This window comes from Haliaeetus albicilla, chromosome 2 (genome assembly GCF_947461875.1).
Source record: "Haliaeetus albicilla chromosome 2, bHalAlb1.1, whole genome shotgun sequence".
NCBI classification, from domain to species: domain Eukaryota; kingdom Metazoa; phylum Chordata; class Aves; order Accipitriformes; family Accipitridae; genus Haliaeetus; species Haliaeetus albicilla.
The window spans coordinates 8,909,117-8,930,428 of record NC_091484.1 but is presented as its reverse complement, the minus strand read 5'-3'; the positions used below and the strand labels follow the sequence as shown (position 1 = coordinate 8,930,428).

Here is a 21,312-nt window from a genome sequence, read left to right as displayed (position 1 = left end):
CTGAAAGCTTGCCTATCAGCAGCTAGTCTAACTACCTCCAAACTTTTGTCTTAAAATAAGGGTACCACTCCTTTTGTAGGAACATACAGCGACCAGCTCTAAACCCAGAGCAGCGCATTTCCACCAGCTCCTGTCCCACCACCAGGCAGAAGTTTCTCGTCCAGCTGGAGCACTTGGAAAGCTCCATCACTGGGGACTCCTGACATGCAAGTCCCTTAGCTGGGCTACTTAAACTCTGTACCTACATGGCTTGTAGAAATTAAAATTAAATAATTATCCTTGAGATTACCAGCCTTCATAAAATCAACCAGCAGGAAGTATTGGGAACATGGCCTGTGAGCAAGCAGATACAGAGGCAGACTTACCAGTCACAAAACCAAGTATGTGAGGGCAGATCAATTTAGATTCTTTTGTCTAACAATAAAGGGAAAATATACAGTAACTGGTATTAAAACCTAGGTCACCAATGGACTGGTTAATCCTATTCAAAGACCTAGCACAGGTTTTGAAAGCTGAGAGTGTAATTTGCTATCACCACTTGCATTGCTCAGCATTACAATTTGGCAAAAAAAAAAAAAAAAAAAAAAAAAAAAAAAAAGGAGTTGGAAGAAATCTCCTGCCCGACCTATCTCTGGTTTGATCTTGGTTGTAGTTTACCATCTACTTTGCTATGCTAGTGTAACTGTGGAGCAGTGCTGTAAACTGGACCACCGAGATGACCTGAAGGAGCCCCAGCTGCCTCTCCAGGTCAAATAGACTTGAACTTCAACTGCACTGAACTTTCCCCAAGCTTGCTCTCCTGCAGCTCAGCTGCCCGTCAGCACACGGTCACAGCCTGTGCAGCTCAGCCCTGCCAGGCACTCGCACTCCTGGGGAAGCATCTCCTCCCCTGTGACGCCAGTGCTGCACATAGTCTAGAACCCCTCTAAGCTGGGTGAAAAATGTGTATTTACTGTTACAGGACTGAAAGTGCCCAATCTTTCACTAGTGTTTACAATAACTATTGGCCCAGTGCACAGAAACACTGTACACAGCCTGATGGTATAGATCATGCACATACGTACACATACATTTGGAGATGGGTTAATAGTGAAGAATCGCTACTACGCCATGCATTTTAATTCAAAGATAACTAAGTGTTTGATCTATGCTGCTCCAGTGATCATTTACAACCTGGGTATCAGGGACCACATATAATAACATCAAGCACTTACCTGTGATGTCTTTTATCTTCCAAGTGCTTTACAAGTAATATCAACACAGTTGAAATGTAATGATCAGGTCTTTGCTATAGGCACAACAATGAAACATGACTGGAGAGCCACAAAACAGCAACACCAGCGTTAAAATTCAAAGTATCTAGGCTTTCAATTTATTGTTCTCAATGAATGTTCTGCAGTGATCTAATTTATATAAAAATAGGTGTGCTTGGTGACTTGGAACTGGGTCTTGTCAGCTCCTTGAATCATCTATCTGCAGGGAAGAGATAATTAACAGGTGACAAACCTGTATCACCAGAAAAGTTGGAGAACAAGCATAGGGAATAATAAACCCTGAAACACAACTGTCTGTGAACTTAGAACTTTTGCTTCATATTTCAATATGGCATGGGGCTAGGAAACAAGTCTTTAATAATGCCTTTTTAATGAAGCATTTATGAAGCTTCTCCCTCTAACTGGAGTGTGGTCTTTTCTGACATCCACAAATGTCAGGCACACTGTCAGACAGTTCAAATCAAACCCCAGATTTTAAAACCAACGTTACTTGGAAGGGTTTTTTTGTTTTAAAAGAACATTAATTTAGAATCAAGGATTAGGAAGGCATAAGAGATATGGATCTTCAAAAATACTATTTCCCATAAATAATGAAGACAGCAATACTGAAGCAGTCAAGTTTAAACAACCCTTATTTAAAAAAAAACAACCCTAAAGTCACATTTTCAAGAACAGCCTGTATGACTGTACTTGTGAGTTATGACTGCATTTTCTTACTCGTCATTGTAAAGCAGGAAGCCTTACACTGTATGTGGAGTATGTACCACACAGAGGGAAGGAGTGGGAAGCACCCCCACATGCACAAAATAAAGGCTGTACAAACTAAAAATGTCAAACACGAGGCCTATTCAGAAAGTGGCCCTAATTATATAATCTTCATAAGTTTTCCAAGCATGTTTCTAGCACATAAAGCAACCATTCAATGTCTCCCACTAGCAAATACTGTGAAATTTAACTTGACTTTGATTCCCCAAGAGGGAATCTCAGAGCTAATTTTGATAACAGTCTCTTTTCAGTCTTCATGTATGTTAACAATTGTCCTTGGGATGCTGTCTGGATGTGAAATGATCTCTGATTTTTGCAGATCCAGACGCCTACACAGGTGTCTGTTTTCCCCAACTTGAGTCTGTTCTTTAACTAGATAGTTTGGTAGTGAAGATATTATTTGCAACTACTACAAGAATGCTCACCAGACAGGACTAAAATATTGCATATTTCAAAATACAGCCTAGAATTCATGTGTTATAGAAACATGCATCACATAATGGTAAGTTACTACCTCATTGTGATCCAAACTGAATTTACGCTAGAGTTTCAGACCTTAGATTACAATCTACTTTTTTATTTTAAATGGAATGAATTCTATCTTTCCCTTTTTCCCCTTTCACTTGAAAAAAACAGAGGCAAAATGTAATGTACTTTTACCAACCGTGCAACTACAAACAGGCAGCATCAAAATAAAAACAAAATTTAAGTAGTGTTTGTAAAAATATATATTTGCAGTTGTTTTGTTCTTTAAAACACAGGTGCCTCTGACAGAGATCACTGTGCTGTATATATAATTTTCAATAGTGTTCTTGCTAACAAAGTTAGTTATTACTGATGGACAGACAAAATTCTTTTGTCTTCTAAGAAAGATCACCTGGTCTTCTGCATAAGCATTTTCAGATTAAGTGCCAGGTGCTAGCAACTTCTACAGATATTAAGAAATAGGCCCCTTAAACTTTACTAGGGCTGCATTAGACCCAGTAGTAGACATTTCTTACAGATCAACAATCAGCCAGGTGCAGTTAATGAATACATAGCATGTAATTGAAACAGACTTCACCTAAAAATATACTTCGGAATGGCTTGGACTATTACCTTTTTGCGTGTGCATGAAAGAACGAGCCTGCTGTGAAGGTAATTCATCGTAAGGTGAGGCTTTCTTATTTTAGCCAGCACAATACAAGGATCATATTCTGGGAAGCTTACTGCTTGGTGAAATTGTCAACAGTTGCTTTGATGCTCAGGTTTTACAAAGAATACAGCCTCCAGTTTCAATAGAGGCACATAAATATACACAGCCTTTTTCACATACAAGACGTTATGTTTCCATGTACAGACAAGTAAAATGTGTAAGTGGAAGGTATTTGGCTTTGTAGGACAAATCGTCATTCACTTATGTCCTATGCATTTCTGCTGAATTCAGCACTGCCTCTGAGACTGAAATTTGTTTAGTAATAGTACTTTGCGACTAATCTGGTATGGAGTCTGCTGGACATAGCAAAGCTGTATGGGCTCCACTTTGAATGATAGAATAGGTCTGCTTCGGGGCTTCTGTGTGAGAGGATGAAGAAAAGATAGGAGGAGGTGGAGCTGAAGTGGACACTGTTATGCTCTGACCTCCATCACTAACCACAGTCACTTCTGTTGCTCCTTCTTGTATCAAAGCATTAAGGCCTTCTAAGTCAGAGCAGCTGATTCCAGAGCTGGTGATGAAAGCTTGGTTTGCTGAAGCCTCATGACTGCCAACAGGAGCAGCAGGAATGAGAGTTTGATGTAAAGCACTTCCATCACTTTGGTCATGGGTTGTGAGAAGAACTGCTGGTTGTGCCACCGGCCCTGCTTCGCTTTGAGATATGGGAGGTGGAGGTGGTGCCAACAAACTGACTTGGCCCAGAAGCTGCAAGCGGCTGTTGGCCGAGAGGTCTTCCTGATTCTGGCTAACTAACGTAGGAGGCATGACATTCACAGACGCAGCCTGAACGATACTGTTAGTCTGAGGGACCTGGTGACCCACAATGATCTTGACCCTTCCCTCGTTGTATGGAGAAACCTGAGCAGCCTGAAGTGGGACCTGGAGGTGACTGACAGTAATTGGGGCACTGGTCTGCCGACTGGGATCCATCTGGAGCTGTAGAACAGCCAGTTCATTATTTTTAGATCCATTATACATACTGTGCTGCTTCTTATGACTCCTAAGAGAATCTTCTCGGACAAAGGAAGCATCACACAGGTCACATTTAAATGCTTTCTTGGCATCCAATTTGGCAACTTGCCTGGAGCCACCTTGCTTTGGCCTATCTCCTTCCTTCTTCTCCACTGTTTGCTTCTTGGTCTTGACTTTGTCACCATGAGCTTTCCTCACATGAGTCGTGAGGTTGCTCCGCTGCTTGGTATCAAAGCTGCAGAATTCACATTTGAAAGGACGATCTTTGCAATGAATTCGCTCGTGCACCTTCAGAGCTGCCTTGTTGGAGCAAGAGTAGTTGCACTCTGAGCACTTCACTGGTTGTTCGGGCTGATGAGTTCTTATGTGGTGCCGAAGGCTTGTTTTGTTTCCACACTGAAATTCACACTCTGGACACTTGAGAGTATTTTCCATGCTGTGCTTGATACGAATGTGTGATTTCAAGTTTCCTTTCATGGCACACCGGACCTCACAGAACTCACATTTATAAGGTTTCTCACCAGAATGCACACGCATGTGCCTCTTCAAGTCTGAGTTGATTTTAAATTTAGCAGGACACATCTGGCATTGGAAAGGAGCATCTCCTGTCAACAAAAAACACAGTTCAAATCACACATAAGACACCAAGATCCACTGGAGAGACCAATGCTATAATGAATTATGTACAGCTGACTTGTTCTAAATACCTGTAAACTCCCAACATATTTTCAAGATGTAGAGAACTTTAATGGCACAGTATTTATCACCTGGTGCATTTGGGTGCAAACTCTCCATGAGCATGCCTGCCCACATCTGTTCCTTTTTGATGTCTGCATCTTATATATTCTCCATTTTCAGATTGTTTTATGTGTAGAACTGTTCAGTGTGCTTCAGATAAGTGACTGAAGTTTCTCCCTTGTCCCTTTTTAGCAACAGTATAACTCAACTAGTGTTTAAAATTAACAAAAATAAACACTGTAACTTTAACAGCTGCTATACTTTTGAAGTCTAAGAAAACAGCGTAAAGACATTCAAGTCTTGGGTTATTACCACAAGATTTACAGGGAGGCTTGTAGGTTAACTTTAAGCCTAGGTAAATGGTAGGCTACTGCAGAAACAGATGCTTAATGGGCACCAGCCTTACTGCTCAACCATATATTCCTTACTGCCTTTCTTGTACATTTGTTCACATGGTGAGTTCGATTAGTTGACAAGAAAAACTGATTACTTTTTTTGGCTTGGTTCGTGTGGTGCGGCACAAATACTATTGCTGGCACAGGAAGGCAGTGGAAACTCTTTTCCAGAACATAGGGAGATGTAGGGACAAAAGTCCATACCTAGGTCAGTGTCAGGTGACTACACAACCATAGGATTACTACAGCTATAGGAGAGAGGGGAAAAAAAAAAAAAAAAAAGAGGGATCACAGCTACATAACTGCAACTGGAAAAGACAAATGTGAGACTAATGAAACATGCATGCAAGTATGTGACTCTAGGGAAATGTGCTTACACAGAGAAGTAACATTAAGCTTTTGTTTTTCTGACATTACAGCAACCAAGAGATATTTGCACCATGTATCATACCTAATAATGTTCCACAGATCAATTCAAGAAAATCTAATATCAGTTTGTATCCTCACAATATCAGTTTGTACTCACGCAAACAGGTATAGAAAATATTCGTAAGTGCCTGGGGATTTTTTTGGTGGTTTTTTTTTTTTTTTTTTTCCAGAGCAATGCTGATCCAGAAATCTAACACTCAACTGCAAGATCCTTGTAAGCCTATTTATGTCAGACGACCTACATGAATAACCATTTGAATTGCCTGGATCTAAACCACTATTTTGCATTTTCTTTATTTGCAGGCTTGTGTCACAACATGTATGACCAAATTAAGCTGTAGCTCTGTTTAGTCCATAATCAATTCCAGGGTAAAGACCAGTGACTCCACTCTGAAGTAATTAAAAAAAAATCCAAAGCAAACCTACCAACCCAACTAAATAACTGTTCACTTTTTTTCTTTAATCTAAATATGTAGTTCTCCAACATACCTACCCATGAAGTCTTTAGGTAGGTATTATTTTGAAAAACTGGAAGAATTGCGTCATTAGGTTCTAAGATACCCTTGGCGGGGGAAGGAAAAAGAGAGTATACTTACTTCAGCAAGCATTTATCTTCTTTAATAATCAAACTGCAAATGGCTGATTTATTTTATAAGTTAATATTTTATAGAGTTTTTGATAGCTGTATAATTTTGCATAATTTGCTTATCCAGCTACATATGTCATAGGTTTAGCTACATATTTTTCAAATCAAGTTGTGGCCTACTGTGCTAATCCATGTATCTGTTTAATAATTGAGATACATGGTGCATTATCTATATTAAACAGATTTTATTAATGAAGATGTAAAATAAACTACATGAACAAACAGTGCAGTCTCAACTGCATACTCAGCTACTGAATTTTTATCTACTTTGCTGATGAAGGCACAGTACATATTTCAATGACTTCATTTTCACATACAGGGTAGCACAATATATGAAAATGAATTAGTAATTTTACTGAATATAGCAAAGTATGTTGGTTCAGTTTATTTAAAGAGTAGTCTATTACTTATATTTCCTTACATTTCTGTCCATACCTAATTGACACTGACAGAATATAGCTTAAAAAAAAGTGAGTGTCTGATCCTGGAATTACTAATTGTAGGAGTAGTTTTACTCAAATTAACAGGAAACTGATCTTAGATGACTAGTTCAACAAGTAATGTTATGCAGATGATCTCACTCAGAGCAATGTAGATTACACTCACCTTCTAGAGAATGACTTATTTAATTCCAGTAAGCAATGTATTCTACATACCAGTCTCACTAGTCTTACTTTTCTCCTAAAATTGTGCATAACAGCTTTGTAGCCTAACAAGGATGAAATGATTACTTTGAAAATTCTCATGCCTCCTTCCAGTGAATCAAAGAAAAAAGTCGTTTTGCAAAAGACGATTTATTTTGGAGAAATGGAAGAGACAACAAAACTAAAGACTTGAATTTTAGCATAATTCCATTGCTTAAGATACAACAGACTGATCTGCCAAAAATAAAGAAGGAAGCCTAAAACCCCTTCCCAACTACTGCAGTATTTAATGCCACAAAAATCTAACTACTGGAAATACAAGAGAACCATGATCATTCATAGGTTCTCCCACAGCCAAATTCAGAGCATATCTGCCCATGTACATAAATGCACAAGTATGCATGCTCTCATATGACACTGGGAAAATGCAATACCATATTTTCTGACTAGTGTTTACTTACAGATAACTTCTCATAACAACCCATACTATTTTGACTGACCATCGCATCTTCTTATATAGCAATAGAAAGAGAGAAACTTTTAAGACCACTGCCTGACAGTCCTGCCTGTTCCATCACAGCAGATTTGTGAAGTATAAAAGATTCTTTTCTGCTAGAGACAGATTGGTTTAACCCTCCCCTCCTTCACAATGCACAAGGGATTTCTTTCTTTTATCTACTCAAAATAAATCCCATCTTGCACACATCTGAACTAATGTTGTTTAGTACTCGAATTCAGAATCAGATGTAGGGTAGGTTCAAAGCTAATCTAGTAATCACTGAACCATAACCACCTTGCAGCTAAAATTCACAGAACTAATCAAATGTATAAAAGACAACACAGAAACTAATCCAGTACCCTGGATTAGGTGAAAAACAACATACAAAGACAACTGTACAAAGACAACTGTACAGCAGTACCTTTACAGCAAATCTCTTCTAGGAACAATCCATAAAAGAGAAATCTGATTAAAATGAAACTTAGGCAAATAATGCAAATATAAAATGATACAACGTTTATAAGCCTGGAGGCTAAAGCTTTCTATCCATAGAGAAAAAAATTATATGGGCAGCATATAGTTCTGGCTGCTCATGCTATGCTGTTAATGTCCATGAGTCTGCACATGGAAGGTACCACAAAGAAAGGTCAAAAAAAAGATGTAACTTAAATTGCTAATTACTTGCTAATTTATTGATGCAAGAAAATTTAAGCTATGCAGCTGAGGTTTGCACTGATATAACTAGTTCAATTATAAAGTAATTTCAGTGTTTCTAATATAGTGGACCAGATCTGAGAGACACAGATAGGAACCTAGATACTCTTAAACAATCAATCAAGCAATTAGATCCTTCAGTTCTACTGGTTTGAGAACATCTAATAGGCAGTTTCAGAATCAATTTAGAAGAAAATCTACGAAGAGTCAGATCTGTCTTCTGATTGCTTCCAGGTATTTTTAGTAGAGCTGTATTGCCCTGCTAGATTCTATGCCCAAGAAATTCACAGAAGCTGGATGCCTAGGTGCTTTTGAGAATTCAAATAGGCCGTTTCTGGCATCTTGACACCTGTATACCTTTTAAAATCTTCCCTATGACCTTCAAACCTTTACAGATCTGAATTTTAGTATAAACTTACCTGTGTGGGATCTGAGATGTACAGTTAGCTGGCTAGAGTTGCGGCTTGCATAAGGACAGATCTGGCATTTAAAAGGACGCTCGTTGGAGTGAATGCGCTGGTGCTTGTTGAGACTGCTGCTGTCAGCAGCTGCATAGTCACAGTGTTTACATTTGTAAGGCTTCACCCCAGTATGAGAACGCATATGCATCTTCAGCTTATCTTTACGACTAAAACATTTGTTGCAAACTTCACATTTATGGGGCTTGTCTCCTGAAAACAAACAGAAGAGCATCAACACATCAAAAATTTTTGCAACATAAGGGTATTGTTGCAATTAAAAAAAAAAAAGCACACACTAAACACTTAACAGAAACGGGGCTAGTTTTCAAAAGCTGGACATTGGATTTCAGCAGCCATCCTATCAGCCAAGAACTCTTCTATGCTCCAGAAGGCTGCATGCACAAGTACAACAAATATAACCCTTTGGAACCTTCTCCCTTTAAAACTCTGAAGTTGCGGTTTAGGGGGAAAGGAGGTGAAATGTTGGAATCATTGTTCCATATGAAGAATAAACTAGGTTTATGCACTACCACCACACTGCACCCTGATAAACACGTGATCTGCACCTTAGAAATTTAACTGTGCCTTAAATCGATGTACAGTGTTCATGTTTCATAGCTGAGTGCTACCGCCCATAGGGAGACACGGCCTACCCAAAAAGGGCAATTCCCCAGGCAGAGACAACTACAATACTAGAATGTACAGACATTCTATAGATATGCTATTTTGTAGGAAAATACCTTTTGGCAAAAAGCCAAAAGGAGGAAATCAATCAAAACCAAAATATAGCAATTGTATAGACCTGTGTGTGTTCGTAGATGACGTTCCATATCCTTCATGCCATAGGAAGTCTTGAACTGGCAACCTGAAAATGGCAAGATTAAGATCATTAAATTCAAATAAAATCTAAAAAAATAATAAAAATATACTACCATATTCTGGGAATTATGTTTATTTTCAAGACCATTTTCTTTAAAATTCAGTATTAACAGAAAAAGAATTCCCCATCCTGTTTACTCACATCTACTTAAAATAGTGACCGGCTTACTTATGAATAGTTTTCTAACGCTTCCCCTAGGAGGCAATTCACTCTCTACATTACCGTTTTCTGTAAGCTTTGAAACAAATTCTTTGGAATCTTTGCCTAGGATTTGAGATGCTCTTTACAGTACACAGGGGATGCTGGGGGAACTAATTAATTCCACATATGACTTCAAGTTAGTGCAATTGGGAACTCAGGTAACAGCTCACCATTCAGGAATTCTATCCAAGTGGAGAGTGCTACAGTTTTAGAGCACGGAAATGAATGCTAAGCATTTGAAATATGCCTTTCAAATGAAGGCAAGCTTGCAAAGAGATACTGTAACTTTTGCTACCGTTAACATGACTACTCATCTACACGGCTGTCTCTGCACAAGTTTTCTGCATATTGCATGGTTTTTACTCATTAAGGTCTCCAAATACTTCAGTTCAATCCATCCTCATAAAAATGCTAACTGACTAAAGACAAAACATATAATGCAAAATGCATGTATATTTCTCATGTACAACAATGGTGGTTAGCAAAAAGGTAGCAAGACTCTGCTCTTACATTGCTATGGGTATGGGCATAGGCCAATATCTATAAGCAAATCCACTGCAGCATAGCAGAGTATACCACAGTATATAGGACCAAAATCTAAGCACGTGAAATCAATAGCAAAACTACTACTGGTATCAACGGTAGTACATCACACCCTTCATAAGTAGGTTGCCTTCCAGGTTCTGCACATCTTAACTGTTTAAGACAGAGCTACTGTGCATATCACTATACGAAACCTATCAATTTTAAAATGAAAAGGAAGAAGGTATAGCCCACATCTTACCTGGATAGCAGCAGTTTAGTTTCTTCTGTGTAAGTGAGGAAGTGGATTTTCTTGAACGCGCTTTTGGTGGTGTAGAGACGATAGCAGCAGTTGGAGGCTCACTGCTCTCACTGGGCAGGTACGTTTGATAGCCATGCTCAAAAACAAACTCTGGTGCAGAAACTAAACACAAAGAAAAGCTTAAATTTGAGAATATTAACTTCTCCAATCAGAAAAATCTAATTATTTTCTATTTTCATTAATTCCTTCTCTATTCTGTTTTTTCCAGCAACATTCTGTTCCTGGGTTCCTACTCACCTGGGGGAGGGGGAAAGGAAAAAGACTTTTCTCTCCCTTGCTAACCTGCTGTCAGTGAAAATTCCATCAAGACCTGATGAGCCATGCTGAACTTAATACAACCCTATGTAGGCCTGCTTGTCTCCCTTTGAATCCTATCCGACCGCACTGTTCAGTTTCTTCAGAAGTTCATTTTTTTCTGATGCCTGTCCAGGTCTTACATTAACAAAGGTATGTTTGTTTTTCAACAGTGGCTGTGCTACAGCCCAAAGGAGAAAAAACCTCGAATTACTTACACAGCAAATGATGCCTTTTTGACAACATGTAAACAATTTTTTTTTTAAATTGTTAAAAAAGTTCAGCCTCTTTCAACTACACTGTTTTTAGCTGTTACTCACAAGAATAACAGCTGAAACGATCTCAGCCAAAGTAGCAGCTTTTAAATCAATTAAACAACGCTATTATACCCCAAAAGGGCAGAAGGATATAACTGCCCTCATTTTAAAGATGAGTAAATATGAAGCAGAAAAATGACTCATCCAAAACCCACAGTGAGTTGAGGGATTATAATACAAAAATTCCTGGAAGTGAGCCCTGAATTCGGTTTGTTTCACTGCTCTTCCAGATTCTCTGCCCTAATCTGTCTATCCAAATTAAAGTCAAATAATTCGGATTTTAGTAAGGTCCCAGACCAAAATAAAATAAAACTATATATAGAAGGGCAAACCTTCACACACGGAACAAAATTCTAGTTTTATTTAAATGTCTCCAGGATCAGGACCTCACTTGAGCCTTCACATAGGCAGAAATTTTGAGTAATATTTTTCCTGCCAATTAGTTATGGGAGCAATGTTAGGGAATGCAGTGTTCTCACATAAAGAGGCCTGGATTGGCGCCCGACAGCAATTCTGTGTCTGTTTTTCATCAAGAGCACTCTTAAAAAATAAAATGCATCGTAATTTGATTATTTTCCGTAAGTATTGACAATTTTAATTAGTTTGCGCTAGTTGGTTATACAACACTTAAGCGAGTCTCTAAGCGAACTCGTATCTCCACTAGCAAATTCGGTAACTGTGGTCATACCAAAGCCAAGAAGGCAGCACGCCACTTATTTTTCTTCCTTTGCTTGCAGGTACGTGACGACTAATCTGAAAACGTATTTTAGCTCAGCGCGACGGGGACGGTCTGCACGAGCAGAGGGCTATGTAACGCTGCCACTTTGCAGGAGTCGAGTGCTTTCAAGCTCCTGGTACGTAAGACCGCGGTACCTGTGATGGTTTGGGTCTCCGAAGCGATGGTCCTGGTCGACGTTTGTGCCTGCGTCGACGGCACCGTTTCTTCCGACACAAACTGGACCGTACTGGTGGCCCCGGCTGTCGCACTAGTGAGCTGGCAACCGCTTTGCTTGTGCCCAACGAAGGCATCGAGGTTATTGAACTGCTGCTTGCAGATGCCACAAATGTGGATGTCGGGGGTGAGCTCCACCAGCACGGTGGTGCCGCCGGGAACTGTGGAAAACAGCACCAGGGTCAACAACTCGTTTTTGAGAAAACGGGAACGGGTGAAACCCCCCTAACTGACACACCGACCTCCCGCTGACCAAACGCCCCGGCCGCGGGGGAGCCCCTCAGGGCCCGGCCTGGAGCTGTGGGGGTCAATTAGGGCGCTGCGGGGCACCCGGGGCGGGGGGGGCTGCCGGCCCCGAAGGTCTCAGGGTCCCGCGGGGGGTCCCCAGCGGCCGCGGCCTGGCTCCACAGAGCTTGCCCGGGGTGGGGGGGGGCCACCGCCCCGGGGCCCACCGCCCGGCCCGGCCCGCAGCCCCTCACCGCCTGCGCGGCCACGGCGCTCACCCAGATTCCCGGGTTCCCCCCCCGCCCCCCCCACAGCCAGGTTCCCGGGCTCCGCTCCCGCCTAGTTTCATGCACTACTCAGGTTTCGGGGCCTGCCCAGGCCCCGGCTCAATTCGGCTTAACCGCCGCGCGGGCCCCGGAGCGCGCATAGCCCGCTGGCGCGCAGCGGCACTTACACTGCACGGGGCCGGGGAAAGCCGGCGCCGCCCCCCCGCCGCCGCCGCCGCCGCCGCCGGGGTTCATGGCGGCCGCCAGCCCCGCACGCCTCCTCCGCCACCTGCAAGGGGCTTTTTACCGACGGGGAACCTCTCCCCCCCCTCCCGCGCCTCTCGGCCGCCGAGCGAGGGCGGATGTGGAGGAGCCGAGCATGCTCAGTGGCGGCGCCGAGGCTGCGGCTGCCCTCACCTACCGGCGGCCTGAGGGCTCCCGCCGCTGCCGCCCCCCGCCTGGCTTTAGCGCGGCCGGAGCTGCCTCTCGCCTGGGCCACCCCCGGGCAGGAACGTCCCTGACGAGCCAAACCGCCGTTATTAAACCCCGCGGCCGCCAAAGCGAGGCCCCTGCGCCCTGCGTTCTCCCGTGGGCGCCCTGGCTGTGGAGCGGGTGGCTGCTCGGGCCCGGCCCTGAGGGGGCCGCGGCGGTAGCGGGGCTGAGGCCTCACGCGTGCCTCAGCCTGCTTCCCACAAAGGCCTTAATCTTAAGTTAGAGCTTTAATTTGTCTAGCAGTGCTTGCGGGAGCTTGGCAGCGGGTTAGGGCTGACGCGGGGATTAAATCTTGGGGTAGTCGAAGCAGTGAAAGCCAGCCTTAGGTTTTGGCTTTTTCTTTTGGGTCCTATTGCTGGTCTTCCTGTGAAATCACGTTTATTGCTAGCACAACACTAATAACTCCGCAGAGAACCAAACCGGTTGCACGGGCATAATTGCCAGAAAACCACTCTGATACTCCCACTGTTTTTGACAATCTTGCTTTTCAAGACCTCTCGTCTTACAGGCCATTTGGCTTCCACATGCCCTCAACCTTTCCTTCAGTCATGCTCACCCCAAATCTCAAAGATAATTTCATTTATAGTGCCAAATAAGAATCTGATACCCACGGAAGTTACTGGAAAGCCTCTCTGTTGTTTGAGTGGGTTTCTGGATATACGCCTCAGTGTGCATTACAGGCAGATAGCGTTCCTCTTGCTTAGGGTTGGAGAAAACTTTCCCATAGGATGACACCCCTTTTTAGGGGGGATTGACATGTTTTGTGCCAAGTACGTTTACTGCTTTGCAGCAACAAACTGGCTGAGCTCTTTCAGAGTGCCAGCTCACTGAAAGTTATGTTGCTTTGCCCTATATTAAAAATGCAGCTCTTCAGGAAAGACCCACAGCACTGAGTAGAAAATGGAAATTCGGAAGTCAGATGGCCTTTGCTTTGGGTAGATGCCTTTTCCTACTTGAATTTAACCAAGCTATAAGACCATCCATTTGCATGTGATCGGTGAAGACTCAGTGTTTGGCAGCTGAAGCCTGACAGACATATTCCATCTATGTGCACTTTGCATCCAGTTCAGGTTCCTGCTACCTTCAGACTTGTGTTAGGCACCGATATTTCTTCTGTGCTCTGGGGAGTGCACAGCAGTGGGGAGGAAAACACTTACTTGGTGATGCAGGGGTAAAGTGGCTGCAGAGGGAAGAAAATGGACTAACATGGGTAACTGAAGATCATACAATGTGGATGAACATGAATGGGAAAACAAACTATTAATTCTGCTTTCTCCTTGTGAATTTGATTTTGTTGCTGAATGCTTTTATAGCTGTGTGGAGGTGACGGTGTATTCATTAATAAATGCAGAATAGTTTGTGTATGCACTAAACAAATCCAGAATTTCAGATGCCAGTTCATATTACACTTGAAGTTTTATTTTCCTGGGAAAGTGGTGTCTGCTTGACATTTCCGTTGACCCATTTTCCCAAAACAATATAGCGCAGACATGGGATTGTTAGGGGGCCAAGATAAGACACAAAAGGTGATAATCCTAGTTCCGGCCTTTGAAACCTGCTAACTGTGTTCAATAGCACGTCATAGTGCTGGTTGCAAGGATCAAATTTAGAGCACTTCAAGACCTCAGGTATATTTTAATCCAATTTTAGATTAAATGTTTGATTAACATATTAAAATACTAACGAAGAAGGAAACCACATAAACTCCACATGATGCATATTGAATGCGGAACATTACTAGGAGTTTCAAAATTTATTTGGAATCCCCCCTCGCCTCCAAAATAATAAAAATTAAGGAATTTACATTGATTCTGGAAATATAGATGGTTTTATGTTAGCATGGCTACACAGCCAGTACCTACAAAGCATAGCACAGAAATAAGAATATGGCTAGTGCTGATGAGACTGTTTGGGGAATATATACAAAAGAAATTATATCTTAGAGTAAGAGTAATCAACCCAAATCTATTTTTTCCACAGTATAGATAGAGCTGTAGACCTGAAAGCTGACTTTTAACTCATTTTGCTGTTTTTTCCAGAATACTATGACCCGTTTCCAAAGCTGACAGAGTGTCTGCCTGTCTGTCTATCCACCAGTTATAGCTGCAGTCACAGGTGTACTTTGGAGTACAGCATAACTTATTTTTATCTATTTCTCCCTTGGTTTAATGCCTTTTCATTAGAATACAAGCCTGCTTGACTTGATTAGAAAAGAATAGGCATTGTGTTTTTTTAAAGTGAATTTTCACTTATCCAAGGACCTGTAATGACAGTTAGGCAGGCTATGTGACCCCTTTTGACTGCCAGAACAAATACAGCAGGGAAAGAGTATTGCAGCCGTACTCGCTGATGTGCTTGCTCCTTCAGACTGGGTGGCAGGGTAACAAAATTGATACAGGGATGGTCTGAGGTTGCACTACTGAGTCACATATGAATGGTTTTGTGTCTGGTGCATTACCAGCTCTTTTAGAAACATTTGCTACATTCTTCAAATGGACACTATTAACAAGATGTGTTAAATTAACTTACAGGAAAAGATTCAGAGCTAACTGTACTGCTGCAACTGGCATCTGAAAGAGGAATTCCCTCCACCCCTTCCATCATTCGTTCCAGCTGTCTTGCAAAAAGCGCTTGATCACTAGCAAACTGAACTGCTTAGTTTGCTGTGCTGGCAAGGGCTGAAGGCAGTTGGAAGGAAAGTGCTAGTCTTGGACTGCTCTTGGGTTGTTCTTCCCACCTCTGGTATTTCCCAGCATGCTGCAAATACAGCTTGGCTAGGAATCTTCAGGTTTTTTCATTGGGGGAAGAGGAGGTGGGGCCAAATTCATGCTTTTCATAAGGATGTATGAATTTTGATAATGACTGTGCTGGGAAAAGTTTTTCAGGTCCAGGCAGCTATGTGTGGTTAAAACCAGAGAGAGAACGGCACCTGCACAAGAAGAACCGGTAGCTTGCAGTGCAGGTGCCTGTGGTTCAAGTCCCTGGCCTTTTGTAGCTTAAGGGAATATTAATTGTCAAATCACTCACTCTCTGGGTTTTGTTTTGCTTTTGTTTTACACATATGGTTAGAAGAAGGAAATACAGTCAATAGGCAGTGAGTTCAACCTAATGCAGAGCTTGATATATTTTAAAATGCCTCATGTCTTTGGGATAACAGCCACCTTCAGATCTACTGCTATTTACAAGAACTCCTGACATATGCCACTTCCAAATATAATAATGTAAGGACCTGTGTTTAAAAACATTTGACTTACAGTTATATTGCCTCTTTGCATAAGACCTTCATAGTGAAATATTCTCAGAAGCACACAAGTATGTGCATAACATGGCTTGCAGAGATACTGGTTATCAAGTGCACATTTACAGTGAAAGCTCTTTGAGGCTGGCACTGCTCACTGCTTTCTGTTTCAACAGTACTTAGCCTGATAAAGGCTCATTTCTGGCTTTGGCATGAACGTTGAAAACACCATTATTATCTTATTAATAACTAATAACACTTACAGATCAGGGCTTCATTGAACGATGTTCTGGACAGAGAGTTTTCGTTTTACTGGATGAGGATTGATGTCTGAGAGTATAACACTGCACCGAGCACTTGAGTCATCGAGCAGAGCTCTGCTGAGATCACACTTGACACTATTTTCAGCCTTTAAGGCATAAATCAGTATGCATGTGTAATCTTCGTCACCCTTAACCTGACTGAAATGAAAATACTGCAGTGCTTCAGGCTCCCTACAAGTGCAGTGCAAGCAAACAAGGCCCAGAAAAGACAAATGTCAATCATGAGAGAGAAGGAAAAAAAATCAGACAGAGGCATAAAAAAGTCAGGCCTCATCAGAGCCTCGGAGACAGGCGTTCCCGGGCACTGTGTTGGACAGCTGTGGCCTCAATGCTTTCCTGGAGACAGACATTTATGTACGACAAGAAATGTTGAGACTTTTACCTTCATACAGAGCTTGCATCCATGCCCCACCCCCCCATCTGAGATCACACAGGGGCAACGTATCCTACCTTGCAAGCAGAGAGAAAAAAAAACAAATCCAAACCTATTGAAGTACTGGGAAGAGAGTTATCAGTTGAGCTAGACAGGAGAACAAACCCTGACATAGAGAAAGCCCGTTAAAATATTATACCATTTATGGTTTTGCTTGCCTTTCACACTGGATGGAGGAGGACAGGTTTAAAAGAGAAAAAAATGACAGAAACCAGCGGTATGAAAGTATAAATGAAGGAGAACATACCAATAAGACATGAAAAAACCCCCTCAGTATGGCAAGAAAAGAATATAAACTTGGTTATAAGCCAGTGGTCACTGAAGAGGGAAAGCTTATCTCTCCTGAAGGCCCTGGTGCGAAAACATCACAAGCGAGATTGGAATGTGGCCTAGGGGACAGACAAAAAAGAAATGTAAATTGTAATTAAAAATTTCAGACGGTGAAGATGGAGACAAATGAACGGTGGATTTAGAGAAAAAACCCAGCCAATTAAAATAACTTGAAGATTCAAACCCCAATTTTTAGCATTTCATAATTATATTGATGGATAAAGACATACACAGCAACATAAATGCACTGAGCTCAAATTAATTATGTTAAAATAATAGGTAATCTGTCTCTGTGTTGATAACATATAATTATAATGATGTTCTTCAAACGTTTTAAAATAATGTCATTTCAATTCATAATGTAAGGTAGGGATTTTGCTGTTTAATGTATTTGCTATTTATACAATATTTTCAATGTCATTGCTTTCCTTTACAATAAATAAAGTCTAAATAATCAGTTAGTACCTTAAGATATTTCTTACTGCTGTACAAACTGTAAAATAACTCAATATGAAAATATTATTCACTGAAATAGCACATTGACAACTGTGATTAAACCTCAAATGAATACTGTAACAAAATAGAAATGTATTTTTATGTTGAGATGTCTAATTATTCACTGTCAGAAAGCAGACCTAAATCCACACAGGGGAAATTTTCAGGGTTTTATGGGGTTAACTATGCCACTATGCTTCACTGTCTTTCACACAATGGAAAATACGCAGTTATGATTAGAAAAGTTAGCTATATTGTTTCAGGATTGAATTCAGCTTCTCAGGGAATTCCCGATTATCTGCAGCTGCTTCTCGGCATAAATTGTCCTTTACCCGGTGCCTGGCAGCCCTGGTTGGCGCAGTCTCCTCGCTCAGCTACTGCGTACGCGGATGGAGGTGCGGCGGTACGTGAGAACAAGTGACCAGCTGCATCAGTGGATGCGCACCTGAGCTCTCCATTTTTGTTACTGCCATAGCAGCGTGCACAGGCAGCCTGCGGTGGCGTGGGGCTTTGTGCGTGAAAAAGCTGTTCCGATATCAGGCTCTGATCATCCTTAAGAAAATGTTCTGTGCCCCTTTCTCTCCTGAGAGTTCTGCGGACTTTGGATTTTTGCTGAATTAGAGTATCCCTAAACTGTTCTAAAACTCTTGGATTTTTTGAAGCTTTGTAATTTTGTTTTGTTTTTTTTAATCTGTTATCTGCAATTCACTTTTTTCTTTGCAAACCATTTCTCTGCTATACCTTCCCTTCCTTCCTGCACCTCTTATCTCTTTGCATTTCTGTTTCTTTTTTTCTAAATGCAAATTGGCTGCTATCATAATCTGCACAAACTTTTAAAACAAACTTACATTATTATGATGATGAATATGTCACACCTGAAAATAAACTAGTTAATTTGCGGAATATATTTCAGCACGTTTTGTGTAAATATAAAAGTACAGTAAAACTCCACTGGGATCAACATGATAACAAATAAATGCTGGATCTAAGATTGTACAGCTCCAGTCTAATATTTAGTCATTTTTATTATTATATTTGGGTTAAAAATGGAAAGCAACACTAGCAGAGGGACTCCCTTGATACTCAGTGGAGTTTTGCCTGCTCCCTAGCAGGGCATAGAGGTAATTTTATTCTAGAAGCTTTTGAATGCTTTACAAGTAATAGAAACCAAGTGGGAAAAGCATATTCCATATTTTAGTTCTGACATTCTCATAGAAAAGAATATATAAAAAAAAATTAAAGATTCAAAATACTTGCCTGTGATTCAGTACCTAAAGACTTTCTGGTGTTTTTCAGAATTCCCTTGAGACCTATAAATGCTTCTGAGCTAGAAGTACCCATTGTAGCTATAGTCACTTTTGCCACTTTATCAAACTAACGAGCCATTGAGTGATGCTATTCCCAGGTTCAACTCTATCGGGGAGGGAAAGTAGAAAACAAAACTGAAATTTAGACAGAATGGAATTCCTAAGAGCCAGGACAACTAGAATTTATTAATTCATACACTCCAAAGCTTACCAAAAATAATCTTCTTCCTTCAGTTTTTCTCTATAAATCTTACCATCTTTCATGAAGTCTGTGCATACAGAAAAGACTGCAGAATTTCAGTACAAGCAATGCCTATCAATTTGCCGCAAAACCACCTTTACTGGGTTTTCTCTTCACACCACCATGGTTTCTGCAGAAGTCCATAAAAGCAGAATGTTTTACTGTCAGATGACAGTAAGAAGGACTTCTGCTTATATCTTGGCTATTGGAGAGCAAACCTCTCTAACTTTTAAATTAAAAGATTTCTTTAGCTAGATTAGCTGATCACAGATAAAAAGAAAATTCCTTTTGTTTTGTGTAATTATACATCAGTTGTTATTAAATACCATGTCCTGGGCATTGGAGCTACAGCTCCTGACAACTGCAAGTCTTTTTTACAAGGAAAGTCCTATTCTGAGCTTAGTAGGATTATTCAAGTGAGCAAGAGTTGAGTTTCATTTTATACTATTGTAGATTACATTTGATATTGTTAGAATGATAAACAAAGTATATGAGCCACTTTCTTTGTGTGCAAATTTTAATTAACTCAGCCATGACACAGAGAAGAAGTATGATTCCAAATCTTCTTTGTCAGAAATAGTGCACAAAGAACTCTGCATTTGAACTGTATAAACCTATTGCTATTTTACAAAGCATCAGAGGATATTCCAACTAGAAAATTATATCTACTGATCTCTAGTTATCAAGGTATTTAGCTTGGTCAGTCTTGATGTAAAATAATAATAATAATAAAGAGTATTTTGTTTTTGCACCACAACTTCATGCTACTATTCTTGAACTCTGTACCGCCCACTGCACAGAAAAATAATTTAAAAAATTATAATCCTTCTGAAAGAAGGCTTTAGCTTTGTGTTCATGTCACAAGATGTTGGTACTTTATTTTTTCAGGCACTGAAAAGATCATGAAAAGGGTAACAAACTTGAGGGGGTAACATCTTAAGTTCCTTTAGAATAACATCTGCATACAAAAATCACATCTAGGGAAATACTCTCTGAACTTCAGCTGCTACTCACTTTCATTTTACAGTTAAATCTTTATCATGGTAGTATTCCCCATGGTCGTATGTGTTTGCTTTCCAGCAATCCTATAACAAATTCATTCATCTATTATCAGGTGTCACGAGTTTCAGTGAGTGTGGCAACATATCCATTGAAAGCAAATTTTAAATTTGCAGTGGAAACTTGAACTTAAGAATTAAATTTATCCAGTCAGGAATCAGAAACATAAGAGCATCTTCCTGAAGAAAGCAGAATATCAAATACATAAAATACATTTTCTCATAAAGAACTACAGAATAAAAAGTAGCTCCACAAACTATTTTCTGAACGTACATAGTGAAAAAAAAAAATCTTTTTTATGATAAGCTCGGAAATAGACAAAAAAGAGGTATCTGTTGGATACAAAAAATTATTAACGAGATCTGTTGAGTGACCCACCTGAAAGGTCTTACAGCAATGATAAAACTGTGATGAAAACGAACCTTTCATAACTAGGATCTACTTTTGAAGCAAATTTGCTCTCTGTTAGTTTTTAATGATTTAATATAAAACATACAGAAAAATAAAAGTAGAGTAATATTTTCTACGTTTTTCTTGGAAAATGGAATGTGAAACATTATCTACAGCATCTTACCTTCTCTCCCTTTCTCCTTTAGGGCCAGCATAGCTCTTATGGCTTGCTGCAGAATCTGTATTTTCGAAAAAGCATTTTGCATGGGTGTTAGTGTCCGGAAGAGGGTGCT

General features: G+C 40.6%; 1 protein-coding gene across 1 annotated transcript; it reads right to left on the bottom strand.

Annotated features, from left to right (window-relative positions):
* Nucleotides 1-1,888: 1,888 nt before the first annotated feature.
* ZFP64 (ZFP64 zinc finger protein) lies at nt 1,889-13,056 on the bottom strand. Its single transcript, XM_069805000.1, has 6 exons — nt 12,900-13,056; nt 12,142-12,381; nt 10,598-10,759; nt 9,535-9,597; nt 8,691-8,942; nt 1,889-4,811 (listed from the first exon to the last, which is right to left on the bottom strand). The coding sequence occupies exons 1-6, from the start codon at nt 12,964-12,966 to the stop codon at nt 3,511-3,513; spliced, it is 2,085 nt and encodes a 694-aa protein (XP_069661101.1). The 5' UTR covers nt 12,967-13,056; the 3' UTR covers nt 1,889-3,510.
* Between the last annotated feature and the right edge of the window lie 8,256 nt (nt 13,057-21,312).

Coding starts and splice junctions, on each gene's coding strand:
- ZFP64 (XM_069805000.1), bottom strand. CDS start 12,966: ATGAACCCCGGCGGCGGCGGCGGCGGCGGCGGGGGGGCGGCGCCGGCT. Junction 12,382..12,899: donor TTTCCCCGGCCCCGTGCAGT/GTAAGTGCCGCT, acceptor TGTTTTCCACAG/TTCCCGGCGGCACCACCGTG. Junction 4,812..8,690: donor ACATCTCAGATCCCACACAG/GTAAGTTTATAC, acceptor TTTTGTTGACAG/GAGATGCTCCTTTCCAATGC.